At 37.0% G+C, this 16,974-nt stretch overlaps 1 protein-coding gene across 4 annotated transcripts in view; it reads right to left on the bottom strand.

Annotated features, from left to right (window-relative positions):
* Positions 1-16,974, bottom strand: part of LOC109420026 (receptor-type tyrosine-protein phosphatase kappa) — a 651,236-nt gene that overhangs the window by 43,943 nt on the left and 590,319 nt on the right. For all 4 annotated transcript variants that reach the window (XR_009997479.1, XR_009997481.1, XR_009997480.1 and 1 more), the window contains one exon: positions 8,813-8,953. Coding sequence is in view for 1 of the 4 variants with exons in the window: in XM_062850369.1 (XP_062706353.1) it covers positions 8,813-8,953 (141 nt within the window). In the remaining 3 variants the exon portion in view is untranslated. The remainder of the gene's footprint in view (positions 1-8,812; positions 8,954-16,974) is intronic.

The raw sequence follows: 16,974 nt of genomic DNA, 5'->3' as shown, positions 1-16,974 counted from the left end.
AGGAGGAATGCCTGCAGGAATGCCTGAAGAAACTCCTGGAGGAATTTCTGAAGGAGTTCCTGGAGGAATTCCTAGAGGAATTCCTGGAGGAATCCCTAGAGGAATTCCTGGAGGAATCCCTAGAGGAATTCCTGGAGGAATCCCTAGAGGAATTCCTGGAGGAATCCCTAGAGGAATTCCTGGAGGAGTCCCTAGAGGAATTCCTGGAGGAATCCCTAGAGGAATTCCTGGAGGAATCCAGAGTAATTCCTAGAGGAATCTGAAGTTTTTGTGTGAATTTCATCATAACTCTGCTCCATCAACTAACATGAACGTCTTTCAGATTTTGCGTAAATCCAAATTGTTTTTTGTAAATAATTTCCTAATATCTTTCTACCAGGTACCTATCAAAAACTTTGGTAGTTGATGCTTAATTCAATATAATCTATAACTGCTTATCTCACGAAGGAACCTTAAGGTTCAGATTTATATTATGTAGTTTCTGAATTACCAGCCACTATACGATATGATTCTGCACCATTTATTGAAACGCACATTGTAATCTCACAATGAATAGAAAATGTTTTAGAACATTTATTCTTAGTAAGTATTGTGTAGATACCAATTTCAATCCCTCATTTGTTAGCCAACAATATTCAAATTCTCCTGATTCTCAGAGCTGCTATGTCCATAGAGCACCCATATTTCAACAATATGCAACAAGGTCAAATTTCTTGAAGGTTTTATAACTATAGATTTTTTGCTATAACCCACTTAGTTTACGCACTTGAAAAAAAAACTCGAAATAAACAAAATGGTAAACATGTTTCGTTTGATTATCGTGGTCGACTTTGACGTGATGGAATTTGCCATTTTACACTGGAGAATTTAAAAGCACTCCTAGCTAACGTACACGATAACAAAAATTTACTCAAACCATGAGTTTAAAGCTAGGGGTGGGACACAATATCAAAAATATATATATTTTCAAGTGGGGTGTCCTGTAAACCTTCTGTTAATAACTGTGGAAGTGCTCAAAGAACACTAAGTTGAAGAGAGGCAGGCCAAGTTCCAATGCGAACGTCAAGCCATAAAGACGAAGAAGAAAAAAAAGATATATTTTCAAGTTCAATCAATAAAAGCATTGAAAATGAGTAAATTTTCATTCTTGGACCATTATTGTTTGTGGTTTAAACCAATAATCTTGACAGGCCTTTAGGAGCCTATTGTAAACTTTTCTTTAAAAAAAGGGACCTGAAATGATAAGTTGGTTGTGAAGTGTACAAGGAGTCCCAGAGCCAGTTGTTCTTTAAAAAAATAACGCAAAAATTATAACAAATTCTGTCATCTGGCACCCCTGGGGTTGCAGCTGAAAGCCGGTGGACTTTTGCACGTCAGATAAAGTTGGCGCTGAGGATCCTCCATCAGCAGCGGGACGACAGGAACGAACAAACTATGCACGTGCTCAAGCTAATGAGGTAGGAAATTTGTTGTAGTGAAATGGACGGCAAACTGCAGGCAAAACTGCTTTGTTTCGTGCCAGGGTTGACTGACAGCATTATTGCACGCTGCTGGAATTTTGGAATGACTTTCATTTGAATTTTATAGTCATGAGCTGTTGAATGTTTGCAGAGTTGCTTTCTGTTGTGCTCGTTTATTTAAAATTACATTTTTGCAGTACAAGATTTCAGATTCGTTTTTTTTTCTGACTGAATCACAGCATACACGATTGCAATATGTGATGTAATGCTTCCTGAAGTTTAGCTACGATGGCTTAAAGATCTTTCATAACGATAAAACTTTATCCATGTAGTCCAATTAATGTTTGATTTTATGACAATGATCTGATTTGATCTTTATTTATATGCTTCACCAGATACCATAGCAGCACCAAAGCATGAAAACCAAATTAGCTCGAATCTTCCCATCATGAATGCATCCCCCCTCTCAACGAGTCGGGTGATGTGTAACTTTGCAGTTTATTATTTATTCAACCAACTGCTAGGAGCACAGCGCAGCGAAAGCGAATCTTTTGCCATCCAACAAACAAGACAAACTTGCCAAGACAATTCCGTTAGTTTTAGAGTTGGCTGTCGAAAAGATGTGCTGGTGTGCTGAGCGTCCCAAAGAATATGAGTTGGAAAATCTTTAGTCAGGGACAGCAGGTCCCAGAAGGTGAACCAACTGCTGATGTGCGGAGGTGTAAGAAAAGCAAACTTTCACCCTTACGGTCGGTGTTTTGTCTTGTGTGCGTGTGTGCAGTACAGAATCTTTAGGTCCGGCAAGGGTATCAGTCCAAAGTATCCGGTTACTAAACACTTTTAACAGCACACATAAGAAAGACATATGATGGCCTTTATAGGATGCCATGCCATCTCTTCAAGATCAGTACTGTTTGTAATGATATGACCGATTCGTTTCTTGTGAAAAAGAGTGAAAAAAATCTCATAAATAAAGAAATGAAAAATAAAAAAAAATAACACTTAGTCTTGATCTTGTACCGACCCTCTTCGAATGAGTGTAATCAGTTTCGTTCCTTTTAATTCCGCCCTAATTGCTTGTCCTTTGACAGATACGCGTATTTCGACTACCACTTGTAATCTTCCTCAGTGTCATTATCCACTTAGTCTACTTAGTTACACTTAGTCTTGGTTTGACATTATAAGTGTTATTTTCACGAAAAAATCTTCATCAAGAAATCGTTCAGAGATTTATCCTGCAATTGATCCAGGCTCAGGAATTTCTTTAGCTGTTTTTTTTGTTTCAAAATTCTTTACATATTTTCTGTCAAAAATTGCTTATAAATTGCTTTAATGATTTCTCTGGTAATTGTGGAATTATATAAAGACTGGACTCGAAAAAAATGAGACACTCAAAATAATGTATAACTTTTGATTACGTTCACAAAAATAGCTGATTTTTTAACCAGGAATAGCATGTTATGTGTAGTTAATGCCCTAAAAATTTCGTCAAAATCGGTTCAGTATAGGCGCAAATATTGTCTATACAATAATATGTAATTTTGGAAATTATGGGCTTCCATTTTAAAAATTGTTTAGGCTATAACTTGGTTGTTAGCTCATCAAAACGTCTGAAAATTTGAATGTAAGTTCTTCAAGTATATTATGACTGTGGTGAAAATTTCATTATAATCGGTTCAGTACTTTTTTTTAACAATTCAAACAAAAAAAACGGGGTTTTCAAATTTTGGGCACTTTTTAACATTTTAAAATCAGTATGCATTATTTTGACTGTAGTATTGGCAACACTGTCCCGATTTTTTTTTGAACTTTGACAGAGTACAATCGTTGTGTTAATCTGTTCTCAGTGAAAATTTCAGCCATTTTGATTGAACATTTTAAAAGTTAGAGCAGTGTGAATGTGACTATACCAACAACCACATCTGCTTATTGTGACATAGTGATACATATATGGCTATAACTTTTGAAAGGTCAAATCAAATTGACTGAAATTTCGACACAATACATCTACATACATACTTTTTGTACAGAAAAATTTTCATTGAAATCGGTTCAGTATTTTTGGCTCTTCAGTTTTAGGTAAAAAATGTGAATTTTTTTTATGTGTTTGTTTGGCCCACGATTCTCAAATGGTAAGTCTCTTGTTTCGACGATATCTCCGCCAACACTTATTAAGTGTCACTTAACCGATTTTGATGAAATTTTTATGGTATTAGCTACACTTCATGTACTATTCCTGGTTAAAAAATCAGCTATTTTTGTGCACGCAATCAAAAGTTATACATTATTCTTTGTGTCTCATTTTTTTCGAGTCCAGTCTTTATGTTGAGGTGCGTGAAAATAAGGAAAAGTTTGATTTTTTGTAGACATATTAAAAAAAAAACCCTTAACACTGATTTCTCTGAGAAAATTTGAAGAGGATTTATTGTTGAAAAATTTCTCAGGCAACTCTTTGCAAGGAATCTTTCAAATCCAGCGACGTACACGCTCACTGCTAAGTTTTTGTGCCGAATGAACAACTCTCGGCAAGAACATCTTGAAGAATTTCTGTAAACATTTACAATAAGATTTGATAACTTACTGAGAGAAATATTTTGTTTGAAATGACTGCAGCAAATATTGAAATAAATTATGTCGAAAACGATGAAAACAATCGTGAATACATTCCAAGAGGAGCTTCAGAGCAATACGGAGGAGCCCATAGAGGATTTTCCGGGAGGAGTTTGGGAAGTCCCAAGCATGTGTGCCTTTTCAAATGTTTAAGTAACTTCTATATAACTAAATTTAGTCATGTAAGAGTTACTTTGACTTCTGTGGAACAGGTGTGCTCTTCTGAGTAACTGTCAAAATCTTAGAAATTTTGGGAAAAAACGGTGAGATGGTGGCTCGCCTCGAGCAAATATGGCAAAGCTTCGGAACATTTTTCTGGTGGGATCCTTGAAAGATTTTATGAGATATTCTTGGAGAAAATTTAGATAAAATATAGGTAGGTTTATATAACCCATATAGCCGAGGCGGTAAACGCACGGGTATTCAGCATGACCATGCTGAGGGTGACGGGTTCGATTCCCGGTCGGTCCAGGGTCTTTTCGTAAAGGAGATTTCCTTGACTTCCTTGGGCATAGAGTATCTTCGTGCCTGCCACACGATATACACATGCAAAATGGTCATTGGCAGAGGAAGCTCTCAGTTAAAAACTGTGGAAGTGCTCATAGAACACTAAGCTGAGAAGCAGGCTTTGTCCCAGTGAGGACGTTACGCCAAGAAGAGGAGAGGATAGGTAGGTTTTATACTTGGGAAATCTTGTACAAACTCTTCCAAAAATTCCTGCATAACACCTGCAGAGGTCTCTTCGATGATTTATATACAAACTTTTCGAAGCTAGTTTTGGTGAAATGCCTGGAAAAAATAATTGGATTACTGATAAAATACATAAAAAGAATTACTATACCTTCCAGGAATGAATTTCCCTCCTAGGATCGCTTCTTGGTTTTTCTAGGTGTTATTCCAGAAATTTGTTCAAAAGCTACAAAAATCACTTCTTAATGTATTTCTACAAAGTTTCCAAGAATATCACAGACACTCTCCATTCATTCAGAATAGGTTCATGTAGGAGTTCTTACTAAGAAATTCTTCAGAGATTTATGCTCCAGGATTTAAGTCCAGGAGTATCACCATATTTTCTATCAGCATTGCAGGGAGATTTTGTTTTTTAACCCTTCAGGACGCGCGCTGTTGTAAAAAGTACAACACTACCAAAACCCTCGCTTGTCGTATACAGCGCGAGTGCGGTGCAGTTTTGATTGCTTGATGGCGCGCGTCTTGAATGGTTAAGAATTCTCAAAGGAACTCTTCTAGAAATTCTATCGAAGTTTCCATCACTGAGAGATTTTGAATAGATTTCTTCTGAAATTTCTTCAGGAAATGGACATTTTGCATACATTTTTTTCTGGATTAGAATTAAATGTATTGTGAGTAATACTGCAAAACTTCTTTTAAGAATTTCTCTAAAAATTCTACTACAAAGCCTCTGGTAGTTTTTTATAAAAACAATGCTTTACACAAGCAAGCTTTATTTTTTTTTCCAATTTCATTAAGATTTATTTCCCACGCGGTGTCTATGGTAGAAGAATATTACATATTACAAAAAATCAGTATCCCTAAGTCACCCATCAAATGAATGCTAAGAGTCTATGCTTTCATTTGGTGCTAGGAGTGAAATGTTCTAACAGGGGTCATTTTCCCATATAAACTTTAAGTAAAAAGTACCCAAAAAATGAGTATATTTCGAAAATTTGTTCTAGAGATCACGAAAAAATAAAAAAAAAATGTTCTAGACCCCCGGTAGAACATTTCGCTCTTAGCCTCAAATGAAAGAGGGCATACTTAGCTTTTATTTGGTGGGTGACTTAGCGATACTAATATTTTTTCGATAATACTTTTTGTTACAGACACGGTGCCCACTTTATTCAGATATTTCCACAGTAATGATTGATTTTCCTAAGAATTGTCATGTGAGAGTTCTGTTAAATTTTGTCTAGATTGTGCATGACAGGAATTGTTTTAAAACATTTCTTCCTATAGGAATTCAGAAATTTCATCGGGAATTTTTTCAAGAGTTTATTAAGAGTTTTTACTAAGAATCATTCAGATATTTCTGCAGAATCTTAATATTCTGAAAAAATCTAAAAAAATCTTAAAAAAATATTTATGATTTGCTTTTAGTATTGTTTTCGGAATGAGTCTTACAGTTTCTACAAAAAAAATTGCACAGATTTTTCTGAAAATTTGATTTATTAAAATTTTTCATCCCAAATGATACGACAGATCTGTTTTAAAAGTTTTCTAGTAGTTTTCTTTTTTAAATTTATACAGAGATACTCTACCCTGCCTGTGATTTTTTCAGCATATCTTGTTCGATATTTTCACAAAATTGTTACATCTCTGGAATTGTAGAAATCTTCCAAAATTTCTCCAATTTTTTTACAGTAAGTCCTCTTGAGTTTTATTTTTGCGAATAAACATAGGAATTCCAGTTTTTATCAAACTTCCTTGGTATTTCTTCATTAATATCTATCCAGACTGGAATTGGACTTTTTAAAGGAAAGAGGGGAGGATTTCGAAAAGAACTATTTTTCGGTAATTTCTTCAAGAATTTTTGATGGGTGTCAGAATAAATGTCATCAGTGAAAATTCTTTATTGAGAATAAGCTCCAGAGAATTAATTCAGAAATTCTTTAAAGAATTTTGCCTACGTTTCTTGTTTGTTTTTATTTCTTTGGGAATCACTTTTGAAATTAATTGAACTTATTGAGAAATCAACTTAAAGTTTACTTGAAATTTGTTAAACCATCTCTCGGTGGATTATCCACTGGACCTAACTGTCGGTTGGGCAGCTGTGAAAAGCTGAAATGTTAAAAAACCTTTTTGAAAATGAGTTTAGGTATTGACAATGAAGTTTAAATAACATGAAGAAAGTCAATATTGGTTCATAAACGGTGCTGTTTTATATAATATTTTAAAGGCAATAAGGTTTTTCGTAAAAAAAAAAATAGTCGAGTATACATCTCCACAATATCCGGTTGAGTTCCTCAATAAGTTTCTTCAGAAATTTTACCACAAGTTAGCATTTTTCAGATTTTTTTAGGAATAATAATGAAAACCTTTCACCAAGATTAACCTTTCAGGACGTGCGCCATCAAGTAACAGAAACTGCACCGCGCTAGCGCTGTATGCGAAGAGCGAGGATTTTTGGTAGTGTTGTACTTTTTACAACAGCCCGCGTGCTGTTGATGTAGCTTTGCTTTTTTTGAAATTTATGGTGGAGATTATTCGGATGTTTATTGCGTTCTTCTAGCCGCTAGAAACCAATGAGTTTTTCGCAAATTTTCTTTTTCAAACATTCATCTTGGAATTTCTTAAGTAATGCCAATTCCATTATCAATTCCTCTAAAATTTTCCCAAAGATTTTTATCGGTTTTACATTTATCATAGGGGAAATTGCCTATTCTCGGCCGTTTTGTTCTCTTCGTCTTTGGGGGTTTTTTGAAACCTTGGAGGTGGTCTCAAATCCTTCCCAACTAAGCTGAATTATATGGCCAAGTTTCAGGAAATTTGGCTGAAAAAAAACCCCATGACGAAGAGAACAAACCTGCCGATAATACCGATTGTCAATAGTTTAGTTAGAAGTTTCTTCAAAAAAAAAAAAAAATCAAAATTTTGTCAAAAATATGTTAGCGAGTTTTTGACTGGCTTTTGCAATTAAGGGTGTACGAAATCAAATTGCACCACCAATTTGTTTAGGCTTCAATTTTACTGTTAGTTTTTCAAAACATCTGATAGTTTGACTATAACGATTAAGGAATGTAAGGCACTGTGTTGGGGACAATACTAATCATGTCAAAGTATCAAATCCAATTCAGATTCAAAGGTCTACTTAAAATACATAAACCGGGCAACGGAGAAGATTATTACAGCAGAAGGGTAAGCAGGAACTCCAATCTATGCCAGAAGCTTTACAAGTGGTAGTCGTAATACGCGTACCTGTCAAATAGTAAGCACAACAAGGCTTAAAACTGATTACACTCATTCGGAGAGGGCAGAAGGTTCGAAAATTCAGTAATAATTTGTGAAAATTATCAATTACTCCAAAAGATTTTTAATATTTTTTTAAATGAAGATTTGAGTCAAAATTTAGGGGTCACTCCCTTAAAAACTTGGTCATTTTTTAAGAACACAATTTTTTCCGACAATTCACGCTCGATTTCAAAATGTAGAGATATTGAGTCAAATAAATTTTAAACATTATTTACATTATTTAAATTGTCATCTACCAAAAGTTTGAGGTATCTTACTGGTCATTCAAAAATATTTTGAGTTTCATACAAAATATTTAGCAAGGGGTGAGAGGGTGTTAAATAATGTGTACCGCGTTCACAGTACCTTACTTCTACCAGATTACCGATTTACGATCTTGGACTTGAATAAACTTTGTAAGACTTGTGCCCAAACCAAGATCTAAAACACAGACATATGTTTTTGAAAAACAGTACCCGCGTGATGTGCTTCCGTACTTTTATTCACTTTCTCACCATGCAGCTAACTTGGAGTATGTCATCATGTACTTTGTTAAGACAATATCTGTATAAACAATAATACTGTTGGTACCTGGCTGTTGGGGCTCATGATGGCGAATGGAAAGAGTTGATGTAGGTAGGAAGTATGCAACTTGCCACACACGATTCACATTATCACATGAATAACGCACACACAGACACAGTTTCACCGTGAGAATAGGAAAAGCAGTATACACACAGGAGAAGGGACGACGAAGACGAGGAAGGTGCACTTACGTTGCTTTTGTTCACTTTGAATAACCGAAACGTTCTTATGTGAAAATTAGCTAGCTCTTCTTCGGATTGCACTGTGATGTGAATGTCGCCGTAGATTTCCTCCTTTTCCCGGTTGGGTGGCCAGTACTGAACACACATTACCTGCGGAGGGAGAGAGAAGAAAAAGATGATAAGAAAACAACAATACTGCCGGGAGATAAGATAAGAAGCCTGAAACAAAGTAATTTTTTCAAGGAGTAAGTAAAAGTTGTGGAAATTTATTAAACTAATTTCCCTTGAGGTAGTACCGGTGCGCTGCAGGTCGTGAGTAGTACTGGTGGAATCAGTCAGTTCGGTGGGGCTTCAAGGCAATGAGAAAAAAGTTAAATCGAAGGATACGATTGAGCTGTGGGATTGCTGTAGTAAGTAAGGTAGAGAAAATTAGCTTCGAGTTTTTATTAAAACAAATGTTGTAACTGTAATGTTTTACCATAAAGTGCTCAATTGTAATCGCTTGAAGTTTCAATTAGCTCTTAAAAACTTGAAATTAGCCCTTGTATAACTTTTTGATCTCATCATCACATATCTCTTGACTTAGAGGGTCAATTGTTAAAATCAAAACGGTTTCATAAAATGTAGGTTTTTCAAGATGTAGCTGCAAATGTACTGTACACATATGATTTTCACACGATTTATCATTGTATTGCGATGTATCTTACAAAAATGAGTTTGAAGTCCCTTTGAGGCAACTAGCTCACTAACGGATGAACCGATCAGCTTTACTCTTGCACGGTTCGATTCGCATTCATGGTGGCTGTGTTTATACGTTCAAAAAGTTACGAAAATCAACAAAAACGTAAGAAAATTAATAATTAAGATTTTTTTATGAACTGGGAAGAAAATCAAAACGAGCAAAACGAAACTAATCTAGAGTGCAGCAGAGTGCAGCAATGATCCCAACAGTTGTCAAACCATCACATCTGGGCAAGACAAAGTTTGCCGGGACGGCTAGTTATTAGCGTGGGACACAAAAAGACATTTTACTCCTGTATACTTGTTGAGTTCCATTTTGGTCCCATATCAACTGTGCAAAATTTCAGATAGATCGGAGAAAACTATATTTTAGCGCCAGACATTTTAAGTTTTCATACGATTTAGTATGGGGAAAACCACTTTTTCATACAAAAATCGTCACAGGTTGCCCCTTAACCCTTTAAACGGGGACATGGGTGCCTGGTTCACATGGTTCCGGAGTTTTTCCGGATTGTCTTGGGGTACCAAAATAGGCCGCATACTTTGCGCAACGTATATCTCAAGATCCCGATGAGATAGAAGTATAGTGTCTTCGGCGAATTTGTTCAGCAGATTAAGAACCAACTGGCAACGGCGACTTTGGTTCGCGATTCTGCCGCTAGGCGGCGCCAGTGTCAAAAATGTGCAAACCCTCATATCTCAGAAACCTGATAAGATAGAATGATGCTGTCTTCGGCAAAATTCTTCAGCAAGGTCAGAACTATCTGATAGTAAAGCCTTTGGTTTGGGATTTATCCGCTAGGTGACGGATTGTGTCTGAAAAATTCAAATACGTTTATCTCGATGCCCTAATGAGGTACAAGCATGCGGTTTTCAGCAAAGTTGTTCAGCAGGCTAAGAACTATCTGGCAATGGCGTCTTTGGTTCGAGAATCGTCCACTAGGTGGCGCCAGGGTAAAAAATCTTCAAACTTTTATATCTCAGAATCCTGAAAAGATAGAATGATGCCGTATTCAACAAAGTTCTTCAGCAAGCAAAAAACTGTGTGATATTTGAGTCTTTGATTCGTGATTTATTCGCTAGGTGGCACCTTGTGTATAATATTTAAACACGTGTATCTCGTTACTGTTATAAGCTAAAAGCATGGCGTTTTTTGTAAAATTGTAAAAAGGTTGAGATCTATCCGGCAATGGCGACGCTAGGTGACACCAGCAATCAAAACATTCAATCATTTTTATCTCAAAAATCGAAAAACGTCCAGCAAATTGTTCCGAAAGAGGAAGTAAGACATATCTGGTGTCCTTGGATCTGATATTATTCGGTAGGTTCCGTCTAGTATTAAGACAATATTTGTATAAACACCCTAATGAAAAAGAAGTAATCCATTTTCAGCATAGTTGTTCAGCAAGGTAAGAGGCTAAATGGATAGTAGACGGTCAAGTGCGGTGGTATAAGAGGCAATACTTTAACACCTTCTTTGACCCCCTGCAGTCGAATTTTGTCGCCCTACAATATTGTTTTATTTGCTCCGTTTTTTCTTCCGGGAATATCTCCGGGAATTTCTATATGAATTCTTCGGGGAATTTTGCCAGGAATTTTTCCAAGAATTCCATTGGGAATTCTTTTAGAACTGTCTCCAGGAATATCTTCCGGGAATTATACTAGGACATCCTCCAGAAGTTTTTCCGGGAAATTCTTCAGAAAATCCTCCAGGAATTCCTCCGGGGATTCCTCCGGAAATTTCCCCAGAATTTCATCTAGGACTCCCATCAGGAACTCCTTCAGGAATTCCTTCGGAAATTTCTGCATGAATTCTTCTGGGATTTTTTCCAGGAATTGATCCGGACTTTTTTTTCCAAAATTTTCTCCGGAATTCACTGAGAATTTTCACAGGAATTTGTTCATGAGTGCCTCCGAAATTCCTCCATGAACTCCTCCGGGAATTTATTCAGGAATTTCTCCGAGGTGTTCTATAGGGATTCCTCCAAAAATATATCTAGCAATTTCTCCTGGAATTTTTCCAGGAGTTTCTTCAGGAATATATCCGGGAATTATCTGAGGAAAACTGTCGGTTTTTTTTTCAAGAAAAACCTCTGGGAATTTCTCCAGGAATCACTTCAAGAAGTCTTCCGTGATATTTTTTCTCACAATACCCTCGAGTATTTCTCCCGGAATTCCTCTAGGACTTCCTTTACGAATACCTCAGGGAATTTATCCTGTAATTCCTCCGGGAATTTCTCCAGGAATCCCTCCGAGAATGTTTCCGGGAATTTCTCCAGGAAATCCTCAAGGAATTGTTTTGGGACTTTCTTCTGGAAATCTTACCGAAAATCCTCCAGGAATTCTTTCAGGAATTCCTCCGGGGACTCTTCTGAAACTCCTCCAGGAATTTTTAAAGGCAATTTTTGGGATTTTCTCAGGAAATCTTTTGGGAATTTCACCACGTATTCCTCAGAGAACCCCTCTAGAATTTTCCCCCGGAATTCCTCAGGAAGTTTCTCTATGAATTCCTCCGGTAACTTCTCCGGCAATTCCTCTGGAAATTTTTTCATGGAATCCTCGTTCCCCGTAGGGAAATCCCCCGATGGAAATTCCTGGAAGAATCCCCTGAGGGAATTCCGGGAGGAATCCCCGGGAGAATTCCTGGAGAAATACCCGAAAGAATCCCTGGAAATAACCCCGGAAAAAGTCCTGGAGAAATTATTGAAGGAATCACCGGAGGAATTGCTGATGAGAGTCTTGGAAGAATTCCCGGAGAAACTCCTGGAGGGAATCGTAAAGATATTCCTAGTGGAATTTCAAGAAACATTTTGGAAAGATTTCCTGAAGAAATTCCCGAAGGCATTTCTGGGGGAATTCCCGGAGGAATTCCTGGAAGAATTTCTGGAGGATTTCCCGAACAATTTCTGAAGAAATTTCCGAAGAAATTCCCGGATACATTCCCGGAGATATTCTTGGAGGAACTTCTAGAAAAATTCTCGGAGAAATCCAGCCCGGAGAAATTATTGAAAGAATTCCTGAGCAAAATCCCGGATCAATTCATTAAGTAATTCCCGGAGGAACTCATGGAGGTAGTCCTGGGAAAATTCTCTGGGGAAATCCGGAGAAATTCCTGGAGAACTCCTTTAGAAATTCCCAGAAGAATTCCTGGGGAAATAACCGAAGGAATTCTTGAAGGAATCTCCGCTGAAATTCCTGATGTGGGTCCTAGAGGGAATCCTGGAAAAATCCGGAAGAATTCCCGGAGACATTTCCCGAGGAGTTCCTAGAGAAATTCCCGGAGAAATTCCTGGAAAAAATCCTGGAAGAGTTCCTGTAGAAAAAAAACGGAGCAATATTGTGGGGTAACCAAATTTGTCTGCTGGGGGTCGAAGATGGTGTAGCGAATAACCTAGCGAATATATCACGAATCAAAGACTCAACTATCAGACAATTTTTAGCTTGCTCAATAACTTTGTTGAAGACGGCATCATTCTATTTTATCAGGATTCTGAGATATAAAAATTTGAAGATTTTTAACCCTGGCGCCATTTAGGGGACGATTCTCGAACCAAAGACGCCATTGCCAGATAGTTCTTAGCCTGCTGACCAACTTTGCTGAAAACCGCATGCTTGTACCTCATTAGGGTATCGAGATAAACGTGTTTGAATTTTTCAGACACAATGCGCCACCTAGCGGATAAATCCCAAACCAAAGGCTTTACTATCAGATAGTTCTGACCTTGCTGAAGAATTTTGCCGAAGACAGCATCATTCTATCTTATCAGGTTTCTGAGATATGAGGGTTTGCACATTTTTGACACTGGCGCCGCCTAGCGGCCGAATCGCGAATCAAAGTCGCCGTTGCCAGTTAGTTCTTAACCTGCTGAACAAATTCGCCGAAGACACTATACTTCTATCTCATCGGGATCTTGAGATATACGTTGCGCAAAGTATGTGGCCAATTTTGGTACCTCAAAACAATCCGGAATAACTCCGGAAACATGTGGACCAGGCACCCATGTCCCCGGCATCATAAACTAGAAGAGTTTTTCGGGAAGTTGTGAAAGTTTCATCAAAATCCATGGAAAAACAAAAAAGTTATGACCATTTTTGTGCTTTTCCGAAGGTGGAAAATGTACGTTGGCTGGATGAAGGTTAAGAATAACACAGCGCAACATTTTTTTTCTCAAGAGCAAACTTATGTGTCTCCGAAGGATTTAGGGCCGCTGAATCCGAATCCGGGCTCAGATTTGCTCTAACACGTCACAATTTTGAGCTATACCTCAATTTATAGGGTAAAATATGCGATTTTGGGCTTTTTTGACTGCAAGCCATTAAGCTTGGAAATATTTTTTTTAAGCAATCAAGAGGTTAATTGGTCAATTAACATCTAAATTAACGACTCATGCAAAATATTTCGTTTTACCTAATCAAATTTGATAGATTTAAGCATTTTATGTTAGTATGAAAACTTGCATGCAACTTTTGGAGGATGACTTGTATGGGAAATATCGTACCTATCATAAATCGCTTAAAACTATCAAATTCGATTTGGTAAAACGAAATATTTTGCATAAGTCGTTAATTTAGATGTTAATTGACCAATTAACCTTTTGATTGCTTAAAAAAATATTTCCTTGCAGTCAAAAAGGCCCAAAATTACATATTTTGTCCTATAAATTGAGGTATAGCTCAAAATTGTGACGTGTTAGGGCAAATCTGAGCCCGGATTCGGATTCAGCGGTCCAAAATCCTTCGGGGACACATAAGTTTGCTCTTGAGACAGACAAAAAGTTATTTTTTGTTACGCTGTGTAATTAATTGGAAGAATCCTAGGTAATCCCAGAGGAATTTTTGGAATACATTCTCTGGAGTTATCACATGACAAATTCTTGGAGAGGAGGCTTCTGCAAGAATTACAGGGCACTGCAAGTTTTGTTTACTGGTATTCAGCGAACTTTGCTGATTTTTTTGTGCTGATTGTATTCAGCAATACGAGTTTACTGAGTATCAGCAATATTTTTTCAACTTGCTGAACCATCCAGCAACTTTGACAGTTGATCAGCAACGTTGTACTGAAATTCAGCAAAAATGTTGCTGAAATTCAGCAATTTATATTGCTGATTTTTTTTTGTGCTGGAAGCATTTAAAAAAATTTGGCGTATGGACATTCTTAGAGCATTTCCTAGAAAAAATCCTGAATTTGGAAAAGTCCTGATGGAATTCTTTCACAAATGTCAGATGGAAAACTTTTTCTGAGATAGCTTCAGAGGTTTCTCCATGTCTTTCTAACCATTTTTTCAATGTGTTTCCTCAAAGGATTGCTATAGAAAATTTTCTCATGATTTTTCCACTCTACTCTCTTTGGAAATTTCTTGTGGAATACCAGAAGGTTTGGAAATTTGACTTGCATTACACGTATTGATTAATAAGTTCTACTATTGGTGCGCTTTTGTAATTAGGACATTAGAGAGGACATTATAGAGTACTTATATCCCACATGGCGACCGTGATAAGATGTGTTGCGAATATTAGCGTTACTAAACCGCTCTTATGCTATATTCTCCGCTACTGTTTGGAATAACGCAAAAATAATTACGAACTGTTCTGTTGATTCAGAACACATCCAAGCACAATACATCCATAAAAGCTAATCTTACTCATAGGTAACGCGAGCCATATTGCAAACAATTTTCAAATAAGCACATCTGTTCATTGTGGATTTCTCTACAGCCCCTTATCCCCATATCCTATTCAACCTAAGGACTTAAACAAGCTGAGCTGTAGTATAGAACAATAAAGGTACCTAAGAAACACCCATCTATCAACAATAGCGCGCTCGCTACCACACCTTTCCAAAGCAGACAGTCAGTTAGAGCGTAGCATGTGTATGGATGGCAGTGGAAAATCTCGGCGGTGGGTTTTTCACAATCCGGCGACAACAACAGCTGCGCGCTGTCTGGTAAACACTAAAAGAAACAAAAACACCATCAAAAAGTTTCAGGCCGCTGAATTGCCTTTCAGTCTCAGTCTCTCAGTCTTAGTCTGTGCGGGACGGGGAATGTTGTGTCTGGTGAAGATTGCCGTCGTCATGCTGATGCCTTTGTTTGTGGCACCTTACATATCTACGACCTAGGAGCTACACAACTCCTGTTGAGTCTGCCGCCCGCTGCCGCTGGTGGGCGCGATAACAATGTGTGTAGTAGGTACCTGTCTGTCTAGTGAGAATCAAAGTTGTTGCGCCTATCATCCGCTCGCAGAGCTGAACAGATAGATTGTGATTGTTTTTCTTTGTCAGATGGCTTTTTTCGGCTTTTTAGATACCGTTTAAGAGGTGGAAACGATCGGTGGCAGGATACCATGAGAGTGACGACGAGCTTTTAAGGACCTTGCCTTGGCACTTATCACTGCTTGTCATCTCAAGTGGCGATGAGTTGGGAGTTTTTGAAGTTGAGTGCGAATTGGTAACATAGCTGAAATAGCATAAGGGGCCGTCCATATACCACGTGGACAACTTGGAGGGGGGAGGGGGTACGAGAATAGTCCACGCTTGTCCACGGAAAGGGGGGTGGGGGTCTGTCAAATGTCCACGTGGACATCATTGATATAAGAATAAGTCAGCAAACATTAATTAACGATACAAGTTATGTATATAGCATTATTTATGCGATTTAATTTTATAACTCACATTTTAATTTATTATTCCACTCTTTTTTAGTTGAAGGGGCTTCTATGAGAAAAAAATCATGCTGATCGGAAAAATTTGAAAATTCGACTTTTTTTCATAGCAAAATTGCAATTACTTAGCTTTGTTCATCAAGATGAATTATAGTGTTTTAAAATGGAGCGTAGGCCATAAAATGTTAGTGTTTCTGTCGAAACTTTCGATGAGTTTCTTAATGGATTGCTCGAAATTGCATACCATATTTCTAAACTACTTCGAAGTATCAAAATATTTGTGCAGATTTTCTAACTCGTGTAGGTTTATTTTAAAATTTTAGATGTTTGTACTCTGCTGAATTCTAAATTTTAACACTATAATTTTTCGAAATGATTCTGTAATACTTTTTTCTATAGGAATCATGAATATAGAATATTAAAAAAAATACTTCTACATAAGTTTTTTAACAAAAAAATCAGACAATCATGGATTAAAAAAAAAGTTTAATTAAAACCAATGTTGAAAACTTGTTCCTATCTATCTCCCAAAGAGATGTTTTGACAGGAAGTCACTCAAAGTGATTTTTGCATTTGTTTTGCTTAAAAAAATACATAATTTCTATCTATTATGAAAATTGTTGAATATTGGTAACTCGTAAACTATGATATTCAAAACATTATTTACGGAAAAAAAAATTCTAAAAAAAATCCTAAATTTTTAAATAATTAAAAACACTTGTTTGTGTTGTCCACGTGGACATTAGAGGAGGGGGGTAGGGGTCAATGAA

The sequence above is a fragment of the Aedes albopictus genome, chromosome 2 (genome assembly GCF_035046485.1).
Source record: "Aedes albopictus strain Foshan chromosome 2, AalbF5, whole genome shotgun sequence".
NCBI lineage: Eukaryota > Metazoa > Arthropoda > Insecta > Diptera > Culicidae > Aedes > Aedes albopictus.
This window is presented reverse-complemented; position numbering and strand designations above follow the sequence as displayed.